At 40.9% G+C, this 24,320-nt stretch overlaps 2 protein-coding genes across 4 annotated transcripts in view; one reads left to right on the plus strand and one right to left on the minus strand.

Moving 5' to 3' along the window:
* On the plus strand, nucleotides 1–17,948 carry LOC101736481 (uncharacterized). 2 transcript variants are annotated; one of them, XM_021348885.3, is made up of 19 exons: nucleotides 1–139; nucleotides 1,068–1,165; nucleotides 2,288–2,504; nucleotides 3,197–3,251; nucleotides 4,206–4,236; nucleotides 5,434–5,506; nucleotides 6,520–6,568; nucleotides 7,128–7,161; nucleotides 8,967–9,048; nucleotides 10,011–10,066; nucleotides 10,585–10,651; nucleotides 11,557–11,609; nucleotides 12,697–12,763; nucleotides 13,047–13,102; nucleotides 13,675–13,738; nucleotides 14,433–14,465; nucleotides 15,344–15,424; nucleotides 16,231–16,301; nucleotides 17,851–17,948. In XM_021348885.3, exons 1-19 carry the CDS (start codon nucleotides 135–137, stop codon nucleotides 17,913–17,915), a joined length of 1,257 nt encoding a protein of 418 aa, XP_021204560.2. In that variant the 5' UTR covers nucleotides 1–134; the 3' UTR covers nucleotides 17,916–17,948. The 2 variants fall into 2 exon arrangements, with proteins under 2 accessions (XP_021204560.2, XP_004927528.2); XM_004927471.5 differs by having other exon boundaries at nucleotides 2,298–2,504.
* LOC101737158 (leucine-rich repeat-containing protein 15) overlaps nucleotides 17,936–24,320 on the minus strand; it is an 11,617-nt gene continuing 5,232 nt past the window's right edge. For both annotated transcript variants that reach the window (XM_012691501.4, XM_062675396.1), the window contains 4 exons: nucleotides 24,119–24,320; nucleotides 22,836–23,020; nucleotides 21,984–22,123; nucleotides 17,936–20,367 (listed from right to left, as the gene is read on the minus strand). In XM_012691501.4, the coding sequence (XP_012546955.1) occupies nucleotides 20,246–20,367; nucleotides 21,984–22,123; nucleotides 22,836–23,020; nucleotides 24,119–24,320 (649 nt within the window). In that variant the 3' untranslated portion in view covers nucleotides 17,936–20,245. The remainder of the gene's footprint in view (nucleotides 20,368–21,983; nucleotides 22,124–22,835; nucleotides 23,021–24,118) is intronic.

Here is a 24,320-nt window from a genome sequence, read left to right on the forward strand (position 1 = left end):
GAAGTTTAGTTTATCTGACATAATTGAAATCAAAACACCAGTGTCATGTAGCAAAGGGAAATAACGTGAAAAATTAATTAAAACAAAAAAAATATGTAAAAATATCCAAACAAAGAAAAAGCTGATCGTTCAAAATGGCGTACGTATGCAACGCAGCATTATGTAGTAACAAATATTTAATGACAAATTATTTATAAGCTGTACTTCTAGCTCCTTCGTAGCATCCTGCTCATTTCTGCCGCTTAGCAGAATTCTCGCTTGAAGCGTAGCTCTGCCGTTATATAAAGTGATACCCACACTAATACTTAATTACTAAATTAAATGAATGATATAATAACATTATTAATTTCAAGATGGATGGCGCATTTACGTTGTAGATGCTTATGAGCTCCAGTAACCACTTAACACCAGGTGGGCTATGATTTTTTTAAAGTGACCTTTTAAGCCACTAGTCTGGCTATAGGCTAACTTTAATCCCGAAAGACACCTTACTGGAAACTGTTTTACTATCTTTAGAAAAGTTGACGCATTCCCGTGATCACACGGACGAAGTCGCTGTCCGGCTGATACAGTATAAAGTAAAGACTTTGATGATTTTTTTATTATTATTGCTTAGATGTCTGGACGAGCTCACAGCCCACCTGGTGTTAAGCGGTTACTAGAGCCCATAGACATCTACAACGTAAATGCACCACCCTTGAGATATAAGTTCTAAGGTCTTAAGTATAGTTACAACGGCTGCCCCACCCTTCAAACCGAAACGCATTACTGCTTCACGGAGAAATAGGCAGGGTGGTAGTACCTACCCGCGTGGACTCACAAGAGGTCCTACCACCACTAAGATGACTTATCTAACTCTCTGCAATTAGCCCTCATCGAAGAAAATAACAATTAAAGTGATCATACAGCCACACAGCCTTATGATAACTTCGAATACTGTGGCAGAAAGACAAAAAGTCCCGTCCCAGTTGCTTTCTTAATTTCTTTTTTATATTTACGGGCAAAGGGTACATTAGGGAACACAGTGCCTAAGATATTATCGAAAATCTACCACATGAATTTTACAGTTGTGAAGTATGCGATCACTGCCACGAATCTCTACATCGTAACGAAGATATTGTGGTTTGGGAAGGATACAGCTTCCACAACAGATGCCACAAATGTTGTTAGTGCCAATGTTTTAATTGCGTTTTCGAACGGACAATCATTTATCATTATACTTTACACTAAGCGCCTAACCTAGTACATACATCTTTTACAAACAGCCTATCATTGGGAATTGATTTAAACTTTCGCCACCCACCTTGAGATATGCGTTCTAAGGTCTCAGTATAGTTACAACGGCTGCTCCGCCCTTCAAACCGAAACGCATTACTGCTTCACGGCAGAAATAGGCGGGGCGGTGGTACCTTTCGGTGTCCACGTGTCCTGGTGAAACTGGAAAGGCCTCCAGGCCACCAGTAACCTTTCAATCACAAAAAAAAAAAAAAAACCTTTCGGTGCGGACTCACAACAGGTCCTACCACCAGTAATTACGTAAATTCTAATTTTGCGGATTTGATTTTTATTATACTATGTTATTCCTTCACCGTGGAAGTCGATCGTGAACATTTGTCAAGTACGTATTTCATTAGCAAAAATTGGTATCCGATTTTGTCTACGTTTAGCTTATTGACGATCTTTCGAATGATGTTCCTTAGTGTACGTAGTCGCGTTCAGATGAGTTCTGTGAAATTTGCGCAGTCGTTTTATTGACTGTTTGTTACACGAGACATATCGAGCGATAAGTTTCCCTGACGTATGCCGTAGAATTTGAGAATGGGACTTTACCTTCTAACGGTGCCGCCTTTGAAACTGAAACACAAATATTACGGCTGATGTAAACAACATACAAATACATTATTACGTCATACATACGTCCTACTCCTATCATCTGTGGGTTTCTAGCAAATCAGCTTATGCGCGTGTCCGCAGCTGTGGGCTGCCGGCTACACACCCTCTTAAAATCGCTCGCAACAAAACATACGTACGGTCATGAAGTCTTTTAAAAATAGTACAAGACTGGCTGCACGCACGAAAAAGTGTCACGTTCCGACCGAGCCTGAGCGAGAGCGTGGAACAAGAGAGGCACGATCGGCCCAAGCGTTGGCTTATGTCACGTTTATCTCTCTTCTCGCGTGACGTCAGCGCTAGTAGTTCGAATAGTTCTGCTACTGACGTTATCAACAACTTGACAACTGTCGTCCGTAAACCGATTATTAAAGACAAGCAATTATTTATCTGACAGTCGTCTGCAGCGAAACTGATCTGCTGAACGCGGAAATCTTCAAGGGCGCTATATTCTGCGGCAAATGTTCGAAGAGAATTTTCAATGATTGCGCATCAGCCAAACAAATTAGAAAACCTAAAATTAGAACCAAATATAGGAGGACGCGGAGAACGAAACGAAGCACGGATAAGAAGGAATCTAATTATAGTGGACCGGGTTATAACGAAATTGACAGGTACTATTTTAAATTGATGCATTTGTAATTTCGTAGTTCAATCTTATTTACTTGGTCACAAAGGACTCTGTAGATCAAGAGCTGTGTTTGATGATGAAAAGAGGAGGAAATGGTAGCCGTTGATCCCAACGGTCGAATGGCCGGGCCACCAATTGCCCAGCCCGAAAATAACCAAGGTAGCCTACTGGGTTTCTTGCCGGATCTTCTCAGTGGATCGCGATTGCGATATGGGGGTAGATTCAGCGAAGCACTGCTCTTGCTATGGCTAGTGTTAGCAAATTCTCTTAGGTTGAGCCCTTCAGCTCACGTACCCATCCGGGCGTAGCTGGAATAGCCTCATAGGCTACCATCGAATAGGTAAGAAAAAAAATGTTTCAGTTACCAATTTTGAAATGGGTTAATTCGCTCGTCGAACTCTTCGTCGTAATCGACGAGTTTGACAATGACGGTGACCGGTGGTTGAGAGGCCTAAGAGCACCAAGAGTGAAACTGAAACATCAAAAGCGATGTACTATACTTACAATGCCCCGCCATTTTATGAAAGTTAGCAGTTTCATCTATCGGGAATAGTTCAGTTCCGCGGTCAATAGATGTCGCTACTTTTAATAAGGAGTAATGCATTATTTCCGTTAATAGATGGAGCTAGTGTCGTTCTTTTGTGGAATCGTTTAAATGCTTTCAAATTTTTACAGCAAGACGCAAGCCATTCGCGATCCTATTGTTGTGACATACAAAAAAGGAGAAAAGGTAAGGTTTAATTAAAAGTTTTAGCTTGTTTTAGGGTAATTTTTTTACTTATAAGAGTATCGTATGTGTATTTATGTCACAACACGTACCTACTGGCATATCTTTTTTTTTTTCCTACCTAAGCTGGTAGCCTAGGGAGGCTTTTCCAGCGTAACCGTAGCTAGTAGGTGAGCTCACGGGGCTCAAACCTGACGACGATGCTAACATGAACTCTAGCAAGAGCCGTGCTTCGCAGAATCTACCACCGGATCGGAATCGCGACCCACTGAGAAGATCCGGCGAGAAACTCAGTGGGTTGTGTCTGAGAGTTAACTTACTCGTCGAGCCCTTCGTCGCAAGCGACAGGTTCGACGAAAACGGTGACCGGAGGCTGGCTTATCATATACAAGAGCTTGCGTAATAAATAATTGTGATATCGACCTCACGTCTTAAGGTGACGGGACAGCGTGACTGGGAATTAGCTTCAAGTAGATGAGAATTTGTTTATTCGTGCTACAAAAATAAACACATGTGGCACTCGGGGACTGCCGCGGTAAAGCTATTGCATAGCATTTTTTGTCAACTTATGCAATTATAATTGGACAATAATAATTTAATATTAAAACAATAACAAATAAGACCGCACTATATTTTACATTAACAAAAGCAAAACATTAACTGTCCCCTTCACACTCATAAGCTAGACCGCGCGAGAGAGAAATGAGCAGACTTTTCATGATGCGCATGCAGTGCGACGTCACGCCGCGCGCTTATTTACAAACACTACACAAGCGCAACGTGTGAATGTGTTGAACGCGAGCTACATGGTAGGCGGAGTGGAGGGTGTTATATTTTAATTTCGTTACGGAATTTCTTAATTCGGTCGCCGCGCTCAAAGTCTACGGTAAAAGTTTTGCAATAGCTTAAAAAAAACTGCTGATAGGAAGTAGTAATTTTTATTTATTTTGTTTTCAGAATAATCGACCCATAAGAAAAGTTTGCATCGGTAAATATTTAATTAGGCATCGAAAGAAATTACGTATTTATTTTTAAAATTCCCCGTTTATTTCATAAGCTTTGATTGTTTACCGCATTTATTATTTTTGTAATCGATTTAGAGTATACATTATTGAACTGTAAAAAAAGTTATCTAAATTCGGCTGTCTTTAAAATGTTCTTTTTCGAATGTTTCATTCAAGAATTTAGTTATCAGTCAGCCGAATTTTGAATTTTCTTGAAATTTCATCAAAAGCGGTTCAGTACTTTCGTTTTAAGAAATTAATAATTAATAAATCAAAATTATGTTTCCGTTCAAGTTAAAACGAACCTGCGTGTATTAAAGTTGCATTGCTATTATCTTATTTAAAAATAATTTCAGAGTTCGTTTATCTATCGGATACTAGATGGCGTTGAATACGATTTCGGATTCTCAATACACGTCTAATATTTGAAGTTGAAACGCAGAATTACTTTGCGAATTTAAAACAACAGAAGACAATGCTTATTTTTTTAAGGTCACCTAGTGTTGTATTTAACCATGGGCCCAAAGACAGTAACAATAAAAAGAAAAACGGCCTTGAAACTCGAGGTTTATCTCCCAATCTTATAGTAACTGCACATGTATATTTTGATTTTATTGCTTAGCTGGGTGGACGAGTTCACGACCCACCTAATGCTAAGTGGTTACCGGGAGCCCATCGACATCAACAACGTAAATGCCGCCACCCACCGTGAGATATGAGTTCTAAGGTCTCAGTATAGTTACAACGGCTGCCCCACCCTTCAAACCGAAACGCATTACTGCTTCACGGCAGAAATAGGCAGGACGGTGGTTCCTAGCCGTGCGGACTCACAAGAGGTCCTACCACCAGTATATTACGCGATTAGTATAATTATGTAAGGCGCCTGCGGGATTCGAACACCGGCACATTCGCGTCGCGCGATACGAATGCACCGGTGTGCTTAGTGCGAGTTTTTTAACGTTTTCGATAGCGTAAAAGTTAACTCTGATTTGTATGGGGTTGGATCGTTTGCCTACGTTTGCCGCTAGGGGCGCTGTTCCAACTGCATACAAAATTGACTTAACTTTTACGCTATCGAGAAAGTTAAGAAACTCGCACTAAGCACACGGACGTCTTAACCTTCAGGCCGCAACCACTATGATTTGAAATAATCAATTAGCATGATATTTTCTTGAATTCAGACACGGGTATAACGACAGTGGTAACTCAGGAGCTGTTAGACCACTTCAACAATGTACAGTCTTCGAAAGAACGGTAATAATTTTTTATTTTATTTCATAGCAACGAAAGCCAATGAAAAAAATAATAGTTTAAAAAATTTAACAAAATACGCCTTTATAGAAAATCTAACTAAAAAATAGATTAAATAATTTAATCAAATATAATAAAATAAAATAAATTTTAATAAATTTGAATTAAAAATAGTGTAAGAAAAAATAATTTTATTGTAAAAAAGCATGGGATGCTTTTCAGGATATGTATTATCAAAATAACCCTTCTACTCATATCTGTTCATAAAATATTTATAACTACTGATACCATGCCCCCACGCTTTTTTTTACAATAAAATCATTTTTTCTTACACTATTTTTAATTCTAATGTATTAAAATTTATTTTCAATTTTTAGTTGGATTTTCTATAAAAGCGTATTTTGTTAGTTTTTTTAAATTATTATTTCTCATTTTTTTGTTGATTTTCAATTTCTTTTAAAATTGGATTGTCATCGATCCTTAATAAGTTTATCAAATTTCAAGTTAATCCGACGTTTTGAAGGGGGTCAAATCATGTTCACAGATTCCGTTACATACGTCTGAAGCTAATAAAAGCGTATTAAAAGAAAATTACTCTTTTTGGGGGACGGAAAAATCCGATACAAAAATGACGGGAAACCGGTTTTATGTGTTATTTTTTTCGTTTTTCAAATTTAAAGTACGTCTTAGCACTAGTAAGGGATGAACAGATTCTGATGATTTTTCTCTATGGCCGGTAGATTCGATTTCGATTCCAAAACTCCAACGTATAATTTAGGGCACACGTGATTTAGACATAATTATCATTCTCCTGCCCTTCTCCCAGTCACCTGGGGTCGGCGCAACATGTCTTCTCCTTCCATACTCTTCTATCATATATCATATCTTCGCTCACTCCTCTCTTACACATATCGTCTTTCACGCAATCCATCCATTTCTTCTTAGGTCTACCTCTTCCTCTATATTCTTCCACGTGATTTAGACAATAATACAATTATTTCTGATTGTCCTTCAAGGAACGATATGTCCTGTCAGAAGATTTATTCAAACGATTCAAACGACAGCGTAAGTTTGATTCAATTTTATAAATTGACATACCCTACCTTTAGAATTCGGGTGGGTTCATTAAAAAATTTAAGAAACTTAGTTTCATATTTTGGACGACTCATAAACATGTATTTTTTTATTGCTTACATGGATGGACGAGCTCACAGCCCACTTGGTGCTAAGTTATTACTGAAGCCCATACACATCTACAACGTAAATGCGCCACCCACCTTGAGATATAAGTTCTAAGGTCTCAAGTATAGTTACAACGGCTGCCCCACCCTTCAAACGGAAAAGCATTACTGCTTCACGGCAGAAATAGGCAGGGTGGTGGGTGATACCTACCCGCACGGACTCACAAGAGGTCCTACCACCAGTGACAGACAAACATATTTTTACTTGTATACTCGCCCAGACGAAGATCAAACAAACCTGTTCATCACACGAACGTTTGCCCAACGTGGGAATCGAACCCACGATCCTCGGAACAACAGTCAGTGCCGCCAGTATTGCTCCAACAGTTTTTGTGGCAACGGACTATTAAGATAACCCAATATTTTTCTATTGTTATTTGCAGAACAGAACCGTATGCAGCGATATGAGAATAGCTGGTAAGTGTCTTTGGGGATTTTTAGAATTCCTTTTTAATACGTCTTTTTTTTTTTATTGCTTAGATAGGTGGACGAGCTCACAGCCCACCTGGTGTTAAGTGGTTACTGGAGCCCATAGACATCCACAACGTAAATGCGCCCTTGAGATACAAGTTCTAAGGTCTCAAGTATAGTTACAACGGCTGCCCCACCCTTCAAACCAAAACGCATTACTGCTTCACGGCAGAAATAGGCAGCGTGGTGGTACCCAACCGTGCGGACTCACAAGAGATACTACCACCAGTACTTCTTCTTCTTCTTCGTCGTTTAATCATCGAGGATCATGAACTCAGGCATGTAAGTCTGTCCCTGAAGATCGGTCAGCTGTGAAGTGGCGGGTAGCCATCACAGAACACAAGATATTTGACAGATGCGTAAATCTCGCTTACAAAGCTTTCAAGATAAGCTCGCAAGACAAGCTCCGAACAACAACATTCGGACCTCACGCATAAGCCAGTCACTGTCGTTGCCCTAGACACGTCCTTACGGATCCATCAGATCCAAGAACTCTTGCATTAGACGCCTTCAGCTCTAACACTAGGAGCAGGCTTAGGGACCTCGGTAACCGTACTCGTCGAACTCGACAAAGAGGTCGACGTGAAACTTAAAATATACATCAGCCTGCTGAGTTTCTCGCCGGATCTTCTCAGCGGGTCGCGATTTCGATCTGGTAGTAGATTCATTCGCGAAGCAGCTGCTCTTGAATTGTCAGGTCTCCTTTGGAGGCGCTCGGGCAGCTGATAACTGATCCCACCCCTCCTGGCTGAGCCCTTGCTCGACCACCTGTCCTGGTGAAACTGGAAAGGTCCCGGGCCACCAGTAATCCTTCAATCATAAAAAAAAACTCTCGGGCCGTTGGTCTACCGAGCAATATCACCCGCTCGATGGATGGTCTTGTCTCCGTTGTTAAGGCTACCACAGACTGCCCGTTGGATGCTGCCTCCAACTGTCCGATTTCGGGCTGCCATGAGGACCAATGAATCGATTCTCGAAGAGCTCCACACCACAAGGCGGCTCTCAACCAATTGGCAAGATCGAACACTCAGCTTTTTCGGACATATCATACTGTCAAAAGATTGCACTTTTTGCTCCTACCTATTCGCCGGTTGTGACTGGTAAAATCAAGGGGAAAAGGCCTAGGGTAGAGGTCCCAAACGATGGTCGGACCAAATAGCGGAGGAACTGAAAATACCTGTCAGCGACGCACTCCACCAAGCTACAGAACGGGATCGATGGACACAGCTGGTTGACGGAATGGGACGGAGTCACGATCCTCAGTAATGAGGGATCGATTGAAGAGAGAGAGAGAGAGAGAGAAATTCGTTGGTAGCCTAAAGGACATTCCAACTACCCCCGCACGGGTGGTGAGCTCACGGGCTCAACCTGAGAGAATTTGTTAACACTAGCCCTAGCAAGAGCAGTGCTTTGCTGAATCAACCACTGGATCGGAAACGCGACCCACTGAGAAGATCGGAATGGCACCCTGCATTTCGATTCGTCATTATTGTGGTTCTAAAAAGAATGGCGCCTAATTTTGTTGTCTTCTTTTTACTTCGATAGATGCATTTTTTATTGCTTTGTTGGGTGGACCAGCTCACAGCCCACCTGGTATTAAGTGGTTACAGGAGCCGATAGACATTTACAACGTAAATGCGCCACCCACTTTGACATATAAGTTCTGAGGTCTTTGTATAGTTTTATTTATTTACCTGTAATAATCTAAATCTGTGTGTAAGGCAATAAAATGATTTTATTATTATTTCTAGAACTAGGAGCGTCCACGGAAATAGCTAATATGGCGTTGAAGAAGTCCGAGCTACCGGCCGCAAAGAAATCGGACGTCGCTAGGTAAATAGGCGGCGGCTTGCCTGTGCCCCTCGCTGATGTCCACGGGCGACGGTAGCCGTTCACCTTCAGAGGGACAATGTGTCGGTTCGCCCGCCAAAAAAAGAAATATACATTCTACGCCTAATCTTATCTGATGTTAAACATTGTTATAAACTATTCTTTTACTGGTGGTAGGACGTCTTGTGAGTCCGCGCGGGTAGGTACCACCGCCCCGCCTATTTCTGTCGTGAAGCAGTAATGCGTTTCGGCTTGAAGGGCGCGGCAGCCGATATAACTATACTGAGACCTTAGAACTTATATCTCAAGGTAGGTGACGGCATTCACGTTGTTGATGTCTATGGGCTTCAATAACCACTTAACACCAGATGGGCTGTGAGCTCGTCCACACATCTAAGCAATAAAACTAAAATAAAAAACGGTCCCGATCACTTAACGCCAGGTGGGCCGCGAGCTCGTTCCCTAAACGAGTTTACTGGACGTGTTTTTTAAAGGCGTGTTTTTTTTAAAATATTTTTCTTCTCTCACATCTTCTCATTTATTATTTCCATACTGTTGATGTATTATGTGTATGTAAGTATATTAGTATGTATATTGGTATATAATTGGTATATAAATATTGGTATATATTTCATATTATATGTAAACGGTTTATATTTTCTATAATGCATTATCTATAGTACACCGCAACATACCTGCTATATTTTTTTTATATTTTCCAGAATTTCTATAAATTAAACGGTTGTCTGGAAGAGATCGCTTTTAGCGATAAGACCGCCTATTGTACAAATGTATCTGCTTTTTTTGATTGTTTTTTGAATGTAAATTGTGTTTTGGTGTGCAATAAAGTGTATTCTCTCTCTCTCTCTCTTCTATCTCCACCCAATTCTGAGTATAGGTCTCATCTTGAGCACTTTATTATTTTCGGTAGCTTCTCCAGTCGCTAATTTTTTATTTATTTACAGATTAGAGAGTAGTGTCAATTACTGCCAGAGGTCTTCGTCATCCAAACTAGATTCTGGTACAAAATGTTTTTAATTTTATTGTTGTCATGTTTTTTTTTTTTTTTCATTTGTTTTACTCTTTTTTGGACGCGTAATGTACTTATACTTGATAAATAATAATAAACTGAAATACAATTAACAAAAAAAACTTTAATGAAATAAAATCAGTGCATCGTCGAAGTAGAAGTCGATAAAATACGCAATATTAACCCCTTTAGTGTTGAGTTTTTTTCATATTATTTTGTAGAAACCTTTTACTTGTGTTAGGACCTCTTGTGAGCCCGCACGGGTAAGTACCACCGCCCTGCCTATTTCTGCCGTGGAGCAGTAATGCGTTTCGGTTTGAAGGGCGGGGCAGCCGTTGTAACTATACTGAGACCTTACAACTTATATCTCAAGACGGGTGGCGGCATTTACGTTGTAAATGTCTATGGGCTCCAGTAACTATTTAACACCAGGTGGGCTGTGAGCTGATCCATCCGTCTAAGCAATAAAAAAATAAAGAAATAAATCTTCTTTTCTTAAATAATTCTAGTTGATTCCGATGATCTTTGCGACGATTGCAGATTTAGAAGAATTTATTTAGAGGATTCCAATAGCAGGTTTGTTGAGGTTTTCGTATTTTTTTTTTCTTAGATGGATGGACGAGCTCACTGCCCACCTGATGTTAAGTGGTTAAGTCGTATGTTAAGTCGTATTGTGGGCCAATAGGAAATTTGCTTGCTTGCCGGTTCTAAGACAGCGGCTCTCAAAGTTTTTTCTTTCTGCACGGCACATTTTTGACGTTCAAATTTTACATTAAATTTGTTTTTCATGAAATTTGAAAATCAATGATTTAAGATCTGTTTACTCACTTGAAAAATAGTTACAATGAGATGTGCTTAATAAATAATAGTTAGTAGAGCGTTTGTTAAGGGATTTCATTACTGGTGGTAGGACCTCTTGTGGCCACCCTGCTTATTTTTACCGTGAAGCAGTAATGTGTTTCGGTTTGAAGGGTGGGGTAGCCGTTGTAACTATACTGAGACCTTAGAACTTATATCTCAAGGTGGGTGGCGCATTTACGTTGTAGATGTCTATGGGCTCCAGTGACCACTTAACACCAGGTGGGCGGTGAGCTTGTTCTCCCATCTAAGCAATAAAAAAAAACATGTAAGAACAGTTTCAATGACTAATAAGTATGTCGAATGTTTTTTGTACGAAGTCTTTGTTGAGAATTAATCTAATCAAAGTCGTCGTGGCCTAAAGGATAAGACGTCCGGTGCATTCGTATCGGGCGATGCAATCTGTGTTCGAATCTCGCAGACGGGTACCATTTTTTTGTTATGAAATACGTACTTACAAATGCTCACGATTGACTTCCACGGTGAAGGAATAACATGTCTGATGGTGGGTGACGACATTTACGTTGTTGATGTCTATGGGCTCTAACCAATTAACACCAGGGGGACCTTTGATGTTCGAAACATTTTTTGTATAGAAAAATCTTGACTCTTTTTTTTCTTAGGTACTGGACCCAAAGACGCATCTCAAGCATCGTGAAGATACCTTTTAAAAGCTGTAAGTTAAATCTTGAAGTTTTTTTGTTTTGTTTTTTAATGTGTTTCGTGTAAGTTTTGCTTAGATCGGATGACGAGCTTTTCGACGTTACAACATGAAAAGATTCTTACAAATATAACTTTGGGTACCGGTTTAATTTGAATAAAACCTACGCAATTTTTTATGTTTAGTGCAAATTATCTTAGTCACAAAAGCACACACACACACACACAATCTTAGATCAACCTTTTAGAGATAATCTTTTGGAGTTTTCCACTGGCTTTCGAAAAGTAAAATCTAGAAAGAACGAACTCCGATGTAAGTCGACGTCAGCGCAGAAGTGATCTACTTTTTGAGGGCAAACTTAAAGCTGACTTTTTTTTATCCTATCTATTCTAGTAACCTCGAGGGGTTATTCTAGATTCACTGAACTAGTAGGTGAGCTCACGGGGCTCAAGCCGAGATGTTGCTAACACGAACCCACGAGCAAGAGCAGTGCTTCGCAGAATCTACCACCGGATCGGAAACACGATCCACTGAGAAGGTCCGGTGAGAAAGTCAGTAGCCTGTGTCTGTGGGCTAATTTACTCGTCAAGCCCTTCGTCGAAAGCGACGGGTTCGGCGAAGTCTGTCCCTTACTAGTGGAGTTCTCCCGGCTCATGTAAGACCCAATGACCGTTGACGCCCTAAATACAAATGTAAACGGACCCACCCCCGATCCACTAACACTGTTATTAGCCGCCTGCAGCTCTAGCGCTAGGAGCAGGCAAAAGCACCCTGATAGTCCTACTCATCGAGTCCCCGGAAGAGCTTGACGTGAAGCCCATAGCATCAGCCCGTTGAGTTAATCGCTGGATCTTCTCAGCGGGTCGTGATCCCAATCCGATAGTAGATGGAGTCGCAAAGCAGCTGCCCTCCAGTTGTTTTTCGACCCAATATGGCTGGGATCATGCTCGCGTACCTACTCTGGCGAAGCTGAAAAGTCGCTCAAGCCAGCAGTTAGTGTTTCCATCCTTAATTTGCACCGTGTGGAAAGATAAGAACTCTGTCTCAAACTTGGCTACGTCATTGAAGATGCTTAAATAACTTTTATTGTGATTTCTTTCAGTCAAACAGAACATTTTAGATCGCAGCTCATTGGTAAATGTGGCGTTGGACATGGAGTCTAGCGAATCGTGAGTATTTTTCTCGGCTCTGTTTCGTTGTTTCGCGAGAAACAACTTCCTTTGCTGTAGACGAGATGATGGCTTGGATTTGCCACATTTCCATCAAAATGTGGGCCAGTGTGGACGGAGCCTCGTGGGGGAAAGATAACCCAAATACTGACTCGGAATTGGAACCACTTTTGTGTCGCTTTTCGGTCAAAATCGGTTCAGTTAAATATTAATCAGTCAATTTAATATTAAATAAATCGTTTTCAACGACATATTATGATGATTATGTAAATTTATTTTACAGGAATTTCATTGAGAAAATGAAAATATTATTTTATGAAGACATCAGCGAACACTACCGTTAGTCGAATCGATTTTGCCATTTCTTTTATAACGTTTATTTTATTGCTACGTGTGAACGAGCCCAGGGCTCACCTTCTGCCCTTTGCTCTAGAAAAAAAGGGCCCATCTGGTGTTAAAATCTTCTCAGTGGGTCGCGTTTTCGATCCGGTGGTAGTTTCTGCGAAGCACTGCTCTTGCTAGGGCTAGTGTTAGCAAGTTATCTCAGGTTGAGCCCGTGAGCTCATTTACCAGTTTGATGAAGCTATAACCCTTTGAGGTTACTAGCTGTAGGTAAGAAGATAAAATCGAGTTGACAATGATTTGAATCTCTATTCGGACTTTTTGGCGGGACGCGAGGAGTGAAGTTGTGTGATTTGTTTTGTTTTGTCTATTTAGTGTTTCTTCAGATTTAATAAAATAAGACATAACCTTAAAGATCTTAGTTACCAGGTCATAAAATTCCATAAAAAGAATCTCTATTCATTAGGTTTTACGATTTTTTACGTAGTCTTGCGAATCTAAGTTTCAAATTATCTTCCCCTCCTCATAAAATTGGATCGAGTATTAACATGTCAATTGATATCTTCCAGGTAGTGGCGTTGAAAAATTATATTCCATTATTGGTCGAAATCAGAAGCCTCGTAAATTGGGATGGTATTTTCTTTTTATCCCTACCTAATCGTTGGTAACCTAAAAGCTATTTCAACTATATTTTTATTGCCTTTGTAGATGGATGAGGATACGGCCCACCTAATTGTGAGCGATTACCGTCGCCCATGGACGTCAGCAATGCCAGGGGCAGAGCCGAGCCGCTGCCTACCGTTGAGTACTCTCCACAAGCCTCTCGTCTGTAGGTGAGCTCACGAGCTCAACCTAAGAGAATTTGATAACACTAGTCCTAGCAAGACCAGTGCTTCCCTAAATCTACCCCGGATCTGGCGAGAGATTCTGTGGGTTGTTGTGTGTGGTAATATACCTTTGAAAGTGAAAGTTTGAACATCGAGAAATTTCTTCTTATTGGTGGTAGGACCTCTTGTGAGTCCGAGGTACCACCGCCCTGCCTATTTCTACCGTGAAGCAGTAACCCGTTTCGGTTTGAAAGGCGGGGCAGCCGATGTAACTATACTTGTCTATGGGCACCAGTAACCACTTAACACCAGGCGGGCTGAGCTCGTTCATTCATCTATGCAATAAAAAAATGCCACCCGCAGTCAAGAATAGATTTCTCGTCTATTCTCGCAAGATAGTCCCAGAGAACGCTACTCAGAGAAGCCACGACCCTCAGCATTGAGGGTTATCGACGTGAGGAGGAGAAGACCATGAATTAAATGTCTTCTTTCTTTGGCAGGTTAAACACAAGAGTGATGTCAAAGGAAGCCGGGTAATTTTATTGCATTCTAATGAAACTTTATAGGGTGTAGTTGTTGATTTTGTTACCACGGCCTAAAGGATAAGACGCTCGGTGCATTCGTATCGAGCCACGCGACTGTGATGGGGTTCGAATCCCGCAGGTGGGTACCAGTTTTTCCAATGAAATACGTACTTAACAAATGTTCACGATTGACTTCCGCGGCGGAGGAACAACGTCGGATAATATAAATCAAACCCGCAAAATTATAATTTGCGTAATTACTAGTGGTAGGATGTCGTGTGAGTCCGCGGGGGTAGGTACCACTGCCCTGCCTATTTCTGCTGCAAATCAGTAATGCAATTTGAAGGGTTTTTTTTATTTTTTTATTGCTTAGATGTGTGGACGAGCTCACAGCCCACCTGGAGTTAAGTGGTTACTGGAGCCCATAGACATCTACAACGTAAATGCGCCACCCACCTTGAGATATAAGTTGTAAGATCTCAGTATAGTTACAACGGCTGCCCCACCCTTCAAACCGAAACGCATTACTGCTTCACGGCAGAAATAGACAGGGCGGTGGTACCTACCCGCGCGGACTCACAACAGGTCCTACCACCAGTAATTACGCAAATTATAATTTTGCGGGTTTCACTTTTATTACACGATGTTATTCCTTCACCGTGGAAGTCAATCGTGAACATTTGTTGAGTACGTATTTCATTAGAAAAATTGGTACCCGCCTGCGGGATTTGAACACCGGTGCATCGCTTCAACAATAATGCACCGGACGTCTTATCTTTTAGGCCACGACGGGTGGAACAGCCGTAGCCGTTTGGAGAGTCGTTGTCTGTGAGGTGGAAAATTTTCCATCTAACGAGTGTTTTTGTTGATTTTCTTGGTTTTTGCAGCTGCAGACACATATGCAATTCCCATAGTTACCGCTTCATGAGGTCTCAAGTGATGAGAATGGCCGGTCCCACTGACAGCAGGTTCGTTATGACAAAGACACGACTTGTTAGGTCTTTTTTGGAGGCGCTCGGGCAGCTGTTAGCTGATCCCAGCCCTCCTGGCTGAGCCTTTGCTCGCTCACCTGTCCTGGTGAAACTGTAAAAGCCGTCGACCAGTAATCCAATCATTAAAAATATATACATATGTCGGAGAAATCATAGTTATTAACACCATCGTCAGATATCGTAGGGGCGAATAGCGTGATCGAGCTAAGAGAAATATTGAGTTACACCTATCACGTTTTTTGTCTTAGAATAATCTAGAAATCTTCTCTTGACGTTAGGAAATGAAAACGAATGACAGTACTTAGGAGGGAGGCCCCGCTCTTCAAGAAGGCCGGTTGGTAAGTGTGATGGCGTCTACGCGCCTCCATCGGCTAGACTCCGACGATACCGCGATCGTGCTGCCATCTCTCGGGATCATTTAGCTACCAAACTAATGACCCCCTCCGACATATTATATAAATGTATACACAGATATATATTTTTTTTGTATTGGGCAAAAATCACAAAATCACACAATAATCACAAACACTCCAAATATAAAAAGACATTTTAAATTATTATGTACTACATTATTACTTTTGTTGTGTCATTGACAAATTAGAATCGAACTATGTAATTCCAAATGAATAATATATTAATTCATCAATCGTAAATAACTTTAAAATAAATAATTAAATCTGTCGACAAACAGACAAAAAATATCGCATGTAATTTGGAAACGCCATTTAAAATTTTAAAAAATAAAAACACATTTTAAGTGTTCACGTGGTTGTTCTCCGCAGGCTGGCAACATTCAGAGCTACGGTCAAGAAGATTGTGGTGCCATCTATTGTCAGGAATATTATAACATTGGGTTTGTTTTTTATATATTGTTTTTTTAATGGCTCACTACGAAACGCCTATGGAGGGTAGAAGTAAGGAAAACCATTTTTTTTTTTTTTTATTGCTTAGATGTGTGGACGAGCTCACAGCCCACCTGATGTTAAGTGGTTACTGGAGCCCATAGACATCTACAACGCAAATGCGCCACACACCTTGAGATATAGTTCTAACGTCTCAGTATAGTCACAACGGCTGCCCCACCCTTCAAACCGAAACGCATTACTGCTTCACGGCAGAAATAGGCGGAGCGGTGGTACCTACCCGTGCGGACTCACAAGAGGTCCTACCACCAGTAATTACGCAAATTATAATTTTGCGGGTTTCATTTTTATTACACGATGTTATTCCTTCACCGTGGAAGTCAATCGTGAACATTTGTTGAGTAAATTGTGTAAAGTGTATGTCTGTAAACAGCAAGTTGTTGGAGGACTCACCGACATAGCGCTAGTGTAGGAACTGGAAATTATATAAATACTAGCTGACCCAGCAGACTTCGTAGTGCCTCAATCGATAAATAAAAGACACATCGAGGGGACACATCACAGGAAAAAGAAAATTGTTTGTTTTTATATAATTCCGAGCTTTTTTATATTTTCTCACCTTTTAAACCTTCCCTGGACTTCCACGAATAATTCAAGACCAAATTTAGCCAAATCGGTCCAGCCGTTCTCGAGTTTTAGCGAGACTAACGAACAGCAATTCATTTTTATATATAGAGATAGATAGATAGATAGAAGATAGCAGTTTTCAGCTTTACTTCAGTAAAGGCTATGTTCCGATTTGCACTACAAGTACTGTAACACGGTTACATTATTGTTCATACATTTTTGTTCTATTATTAGGCGCAAGAACAAACAACGCAGATGGTCTTTCGACCCGTGAACATGCCACATAAAAGCATTTTATGTACCTATTCTAACGGTTAAAAACTTTCGTTCTACCTACGATTTCAAACAGTATTTATTAGCTAACTATAAAGAAACGACTTCGCAGTATACTAAATTGGCGTCACATGTTACTTTTTTTTCCTGCCCATGCTGATAGCCTAGAGAGGTTATTTCAGCTTCTAGATGTGTGTAACCTTAACTAGTAGGTGAGCTCACGGGGCTGAAACCTGACGACGATGCTAACACTAACCCTAGCAAGAGCAGTGCTTCGCAGAATCTACCACCGGATCAGAAACGTGACCCACTGAGAAGATCCGGCGAGAAACTTAGTGGGCTGTGTCTGTGGATTAATTTACTCGCCGAGCCCTTCGTCGCAAGCGACGGGTTCGACGAGAACGGTGACCGGTGCTTGGGGTACCTAATAGCAATCGTTAGTGGATCGGGAGGATCCGAAATGACGTGCCAAAGCCTTTCACCCTTCGATATACCAACTACATAAATGTCCTTGTCCGCTATAGACTCTGAAACTGCCGAAGCGATATCGATAAAATTTTGGGTTAAATTTTTTCTTAGCGACCAATATTTTAATCTTAAATATCAATTTGAATCTTAAAACAGCTTACGTAATTACAGACAGAAAAGAACCCGCCGCCATCTTGCCGACGCGCGATTGGGGAAATGACACGGAAAAGATTTGAGAAATAAAATAAACATAAACTTAAAAGAGAAAATGGCTTGATTTTTATTTGCATTTCGTTTCACAAAATGTGTTACAGTGTAATTAATGAAAAAATTACAAAGGAAAACTCACTATTTGTATACTTAATACTCGTATTATTGTATCAATGTCACTTTTGTTGTAATGGATTCGCGTGCTGTGATTTGTAATGGCGCCGTGCTCTCATTGAAATGGTCCTATCGAATCCGCAAACGGATACCAGAAGAGCAAAATTCAGGTAACTATTATATTATAGGAACTTTTTTATACTTAAACGACATGTTAATGCTACTATTAATGCTAATATTAGTAAAATCTTATCAATAAAAATGTTGCGCATGACGTCATCAGACTAACGCTCCTTGATGCAACGCATTCGCCAAATCATAGTGCCCTCGATAGCAGTGTGAAAATTTAAAAGTATTAAGAAATCGAGTGATTCAGATGTGGCATTGTATAAGCATGGGTATTTTCTAACTATTTCTATCAATTCTTCGGGCATTACCTATTTATTATTTTAATACATATTACCTCGGACGCTAAAATAATTGTAAAAAATGACAACGCCTGACGTCAAAGCGTCCTAACGCCGCGACAGAGCGCTGCGTACTTATAGCGCTGGGTCTCTGTTTGACGGTATGTTACCATAATAGTACAACACATGTCGGCGTCATAGCGCGGCGTCAGTTTAGCGCTCTGACGCGCGCTAAGTACGCGTTCTGTTTGACGAAGGCTTAAATGCGTGCTGTCCATGATCAACTCGTGCAAAAGTTACGGTAGACCGAAAGTAAAGTTTGCACGCCATTTACGATATTACGTTATTGTGTTATTAGTTCTAATCGTCTAAAATATATATCCATGAACAGATATGAATGTCGGTCATTTCTGTCAAATAAGCGATACTTAATCTTTCGTTTGATAGTTATTATCAAGTTTAATGTTGCTGTTTACATAATGTTCTATAAGTGTATTTTTAGACATGAGACAATAAAAAATTATCTAACTAATTAATATTGTAATTTAAATATTTCATTGCTAATCTTTGGCGGTTTTTTATGACCTGGTAACTAAGACCTTTAGGTCAAATCTTATTTTTATATTGTTATTTTTATGAAAAATGATAATATGGAGGGAAATGAAATGGAATGAAGTGATTCATTTGAGACATTAATCAACTGAGATGAAATTAAATGAAATGAGATGATATGGAATGAAATATAATCTCAGTAAAATGGTGGTCTGTTACTGAGATTTTTTCAGTGGACTTTTTGGAGGATGCCGAGAAGTTACGTTCAGCGGCTTTGTTTAATTTTCCCACATTTGTGCACTTTCATAGATACTAAACAGTTATTAAACCACCGTTATTACACATTTAAACCTGAAGAAACACACGTCACTCCTCGGGTTTCGGCCAAAAAGTCCTCTCGGGGGTTTTTCGGGTCTACCACAGATTAAGTCAATGTGTGCCAGTGAAGTTTTGTTAAAAGATTCTATGTTCTGGTAACGAGGTTGTTTAAGCCAAATCTGAAATGTTCTTTTATTCTGTTAAAATATGAAAAATTATTCATATAATTTTTCATATTTTCGCTTCATAGCGAAACGAGATAAAGTTGTTTTATGTGAGGTATTTAATAAATTAGGATCAAAATTAAATAAAACGAGATGAGATGTGAAGAAATAGTCTCGGTTAAATTGTAGCTATTTACGGAGACTTTTTCAGTGGGCTCTTTGGAAGAACTCTAAGAAGCTACGTCCGGCGATTTTGTTTCATTTTCCCAAACTCGTGCCCTTTCACAGACGTTCAAACAGTTAAGAGCGCCACAGTTAAAAAACTTGAATAAACGCTAAATAAAAAATAAAAAAACCTATGTGTAAATTCTATGTGCTCTACACTATCTACGACAAAGATAAATAATTACGCACTATAAATTAATTAGCTGATAAAACGCAGCGTATGCCACCTTTTTGTAAATTTTTTTAATTGCCCTTGTAGGCTAGAGCATACCATCTGATGGCGATCGCCGATGGACGTCAGCAATTCAAAGGCACCGCAGAGCCGCTGCCTACCATAAAGTACAGTAATATGTCTAATTATTGTTCAAGTTGTTTTTTCTTCCATTTGTAGCGCTATTAGTTGGGTGCACATTTGCACGGTCTATCAGATGATAAGTTGTTAGTGTCTGTAGATGAGGGTCGGAGTTCCAATTGTGTCACGGCTATCCTACCCTTCCATCCCGGAATGCTTGAGTGTGGCGTAAATGTAAGCCCTTTAGGCTTCAGGCGGTATCCCTGTACCATCCACGTGCTGTATCAGAGCGGATACGATTCCTCATCTTCATCCTTCTCAATGGTTTTCGAACGGCAACGCGCAAAGAACCCTCTCCTCCACAGCAAGATTACTATCAGAACTATAGGGAATGTTACGAATATACCTGTAAAATAAAAACAAGAAAGGTAAATCAAAAGTCGTGAAGTCAGCGCCGTGTACGCAGTGACCATAGATTATATATACTCTGTAGCGACATTGAGGTGCCAATACTGACACACGTTCCGTCTCTTTCTTTCTTCCCTAAAAATTTAATTTAAATGATATTATAGTGATATCGTTTCTTTAGGGTTACGTGATTATGTCAGAGTCCTAATAGATTCCACTACAGTATTCTGTCAGTGAGTGAATCGGTGATTTTTGTCATAGTTATCTGTGTATAGCCTGCGGGGTATTAACAATAAAACAATTCACACAACTACGCTGGTCGCGTTCCCGCCGAATAATCCAAGATCCTATCGTCAGGATGAAGATCCAAGTCAAACAAACAGCTGAATGTAAAGACGCTGTTAGTTCATTCTGTGTATAAGTAATAAAAAAACAAAAAAGGGTGCGTGTACTTATGTACGCGCGTAAGAAGTTATACTTTATTTTTATAAAATTTACTTCTTTTTCTTTTTATTTAAATTTTAATGAATTTGAAAAAAAATCGATTAAACAACATCCTCAAACACGCATATTGGACATCCCTTTTCTTGACATCGTATAAATTCGGTAATTCTCGGTACTGTTCGGAAAGTTCACCTGCGGCTATATTCAGACTCGCCAAGTCGTTACGTCGGTCGTATTGTAGTGAGCGATTTAGTGGGCAACTTCATTCTGTTAATTTTGTGTCACGGTGCGCGGGCATCGTAAAATTTCACTCTCATCAATTTTTCATAACGCGCCTAAAGAAGTATAACTTCAATAATAAAAATAACGTGGACCTGAATGAAATCACGCACGGTCATCCGGCCCCAATTTAGGATTCCCTGTATATAGGCTGGTTCCATGGCTTTTTTAAAATAATGACGTCAGCGTCAGTGACACAATTCTCTTCATCATCATCATTGCCTTCCACAGTGACGGTAATTAAGACTCACTTTTCCAATGAACTCCATTTATTACATTTCAAGTGTACAACGATAACAGCAGAGAGCTCCGCCTCAGTCGGATGCTCGAGTCGGAATGTCTTGTGCGACAATAGTCACTCGTATTTGTAGTAGAAAGCAGTCTTAGTCGTGAATTCTCTTGAATACCGTCCTAAACAGTTGTTTACATGCGTATGGTACGCAGGAACAGTTAACTTTAACTATTTTTAGTTAGCTAAATAGTGACGTTAGCTGACATATACATACATATTATTATACAGACAGTAAACACCCAGACAAAGAGCAAACAAAGCTGTTTATCACACGAATGTTTGGTCGATGCGGGAATCGAACCTGCGACCCTCGGCGCTACAGGGCCGTTAACTAGAGCACCACCGAGCTAGTCAAGTCGTATCATCATCATCAGCCTGTATCTCTCTACTACTGGATGTAGGCCTCTCCCATGGTCCGCCACAATGAACGATCCTACGCCTTCCGCATACAATCTTTCCCAGCATATCGCCACAAGTCATCGGGCCACCGGGCAGGGGGACGCCCAACGCTTACCGGTACGTGGTCTCCAGTCCAGAACACGTCTTCTACATGGGCAATGTGGTCAAACAGTATATTTTAATGAAAACTCGAAACTTACCAATCATGATTCCAAGTAGAATAGCCATGTCCGGCCCAGGGGATGCCTTGAGGCTCTCGTTTTCAAGGCAAGAGAGCTTCTTCGATGTCTCAAACAACTGGACCAGGGTTAGACCTCTGGTTTCGTGAGGCATTTTACAGCTGCAATTTAAAGCAATTTTTATTTATTTATTATTTAGATGGATGGACGAGCTCACGGTTCACTTGGTGTTAAACGGTTACCGGAGCCCATAGACATCTACGACGTAAATACCGCCACACACGTTGGGACATGAGTCCTAAAGTCTCAGAGCTTACAGTACAACGGCTGCCCCGCCCTTCAAACCGAAACGCATTACTGCTTCACGGCAGAAATAGGCAGGGTGATGGTACCTACCCGTGCGGACTCACAAGAGGTCCTGGCAGCAATAATTACGTAAATTATAATTTTGCGGGTTTGATTTTTATTACACGATGTTACTCCTTCACCGTGGAAGTCAATCATGAACATGAAGTACGTATTACGTTAGAAAAATTGGTACCCGCCTGCGGGATTCGAACACCGGTGCATCGCTACATACGAATGCATCGGACGTCTTATCCTTTAGGCCACGACGACTTCAGCCTTTTTTTCCCTTCATCTTCGCTGATAGCCTAAGAGGCTATTCCAGATATGCGCGGGTAGGTGAGCTCACGGGCTCAACCTGAGAGAATTTGCTAACACTAGCCCTAGCAAGAGCAGTGCTTCGCTGAATCTACCACTGGATCGGAATCGCGACCCACTGAGAAGATTAGACAAGAAACTCAGTGGGTTGTGTCTATAGATTAGGATCACTTTAAATACACAATACAAGAACTGGAGGTCTATACTCACATCATATGACTGGCAGTTTCGTTATGGGAACTTTTGAGAATGATTGGTATGAGCACGTCAATAGTCCATTGACTCCTGCAGTCACAGATGTAGGGGTTGTTGCCGAAGTCTAAGGCGTTCAGCCGGTCCCAGCGGGCTAGGTAATTCGAGTGGATTGTCGATAGATTATTGTTGTTGAGACGCAGCTGAAATCGAAGAATAAAAGCTAAAAAACAGTTCGGCCGCGATCACGTAAACTGTGAAGTAATTTGTTTTTCCTACCTAAGCTGATAGCTTTGAGAGGCTATTTCAGCGTAACCTTAACTAGTAGGTGAGCTCACGGGGCTCAAACCTGACGACGTTGCTAACACGAACTCTACCAAGAGCCGTGTTTCGCAGAATCTACCACCGGATCGGAAACGCGACCCACTGAGAAGATCCGGCGATAAACTCAGTGGGCTGTGTCTGAGGGTTAATTTACTCGTCGAGCCCTTCGTCGCAAGCGACGGGTTTGACGAGAACGATGACCGGTGCTTGAGGTACCTTAAAGCACCGTTAGTGGATCGGGAGGATCCGAAATGACGTGTTTTGGGCGACGTCGACTGCTTTCCATTCTGTCCGCAGGATCGGGAATGCCGTGAAGTAGGACGCCGAACGTCGCAGACAATGTACTGACAATAATAGAAACGAATCGAAAGCGCGCCACCTATTGGATGCGAGTCGCAACTACTCGTCAAACATCAGCTCACTTCGGCGTGATTCGGCAAAGTCGAGGTGTCATCGGTCGGGTTGAATCGAAGCTCATTCGTTGCCTGACTTAAGAAGAGTGAACACGTCTCGGAACTGTCATCGTGTCAAGCTGCGCAATCTCTTTGCACGACTACCCACCATACGCCCACTATATCAAGAAATAATGAAGATTCTTTCATTCATTCTGCGACATATATCATTAATAAATTATTGTTTAGCATATTATACTAAACCTACGCGTGGGTCAAAATTTGTTGGGTCATTGTACCTATATATTTAAAATGCAATTATGTGTGTCGTTAACCTTTTATTCGATGACAGATATTTTTTATTGCCCAGATGGGTGGACGAGCTCACGGCCCATCTGATATTAAGTGGGCACTGGAGCCCATAGACATCAACAACCTAACTCTCGTCACCGACCTTGAGACAGGAGTTCTAAGGTCTCCGTTTTTTCATTACAACGGCTGCTCCACCCCTCAAACCGAAACGCGTTACTGCTTTACGGCAGGAATACCACCAGTTTAAGCCACATAGTACTAGCCGCGACTGACCTCTCTCAAAGTCGGCCACATTTCTACTTCATCCTCCGTCCACGTCAAGAATTCAGGATCCAAATCGGTGAGACGTGGATTCGAGCACAAATGTAATGTTTCCAGACTCTTGAGACCTCCGAGAGCGCGGGCAGACACTGAGCGCAGCTTACTCATGCGACATAGGCGGAGCTCTCGCAGCCTAATCAGATTTGGAAATACC

The sequence above is a fragment of the Bombyx mori genome, chromosome 23 (assembly GCF_030269925.1).
Source record: "Bombyx mori chromosome 23, ASM3026992v2".
In the NCBI taxonomy this organism is placed as follows: domain Eukaryota; kingdom Metazoa; phylum Arthropoda; class Insecta; order Lepidoptera; family Bombycidae; genus Bombyx; species Bombyx mori.

Coding starts and splice junctions, on each gene's coding strand:
- LOC101736481 (XM_021348885.3), top strand. Junction 14,466..15,343: donor GTGATGTCAAAGGAAGCCGG/GTAATTTTATTG, acceptor TGGTTTTTGCAG/CTGCAGACACATATGCAATT. Junction 16,302..17,850: donor CAGGAATATTATAACATTGG/GTTTGTTTTTTA, acceptor ACGTAATTACAG/ACAGAAAAGAACCCGCCGCC.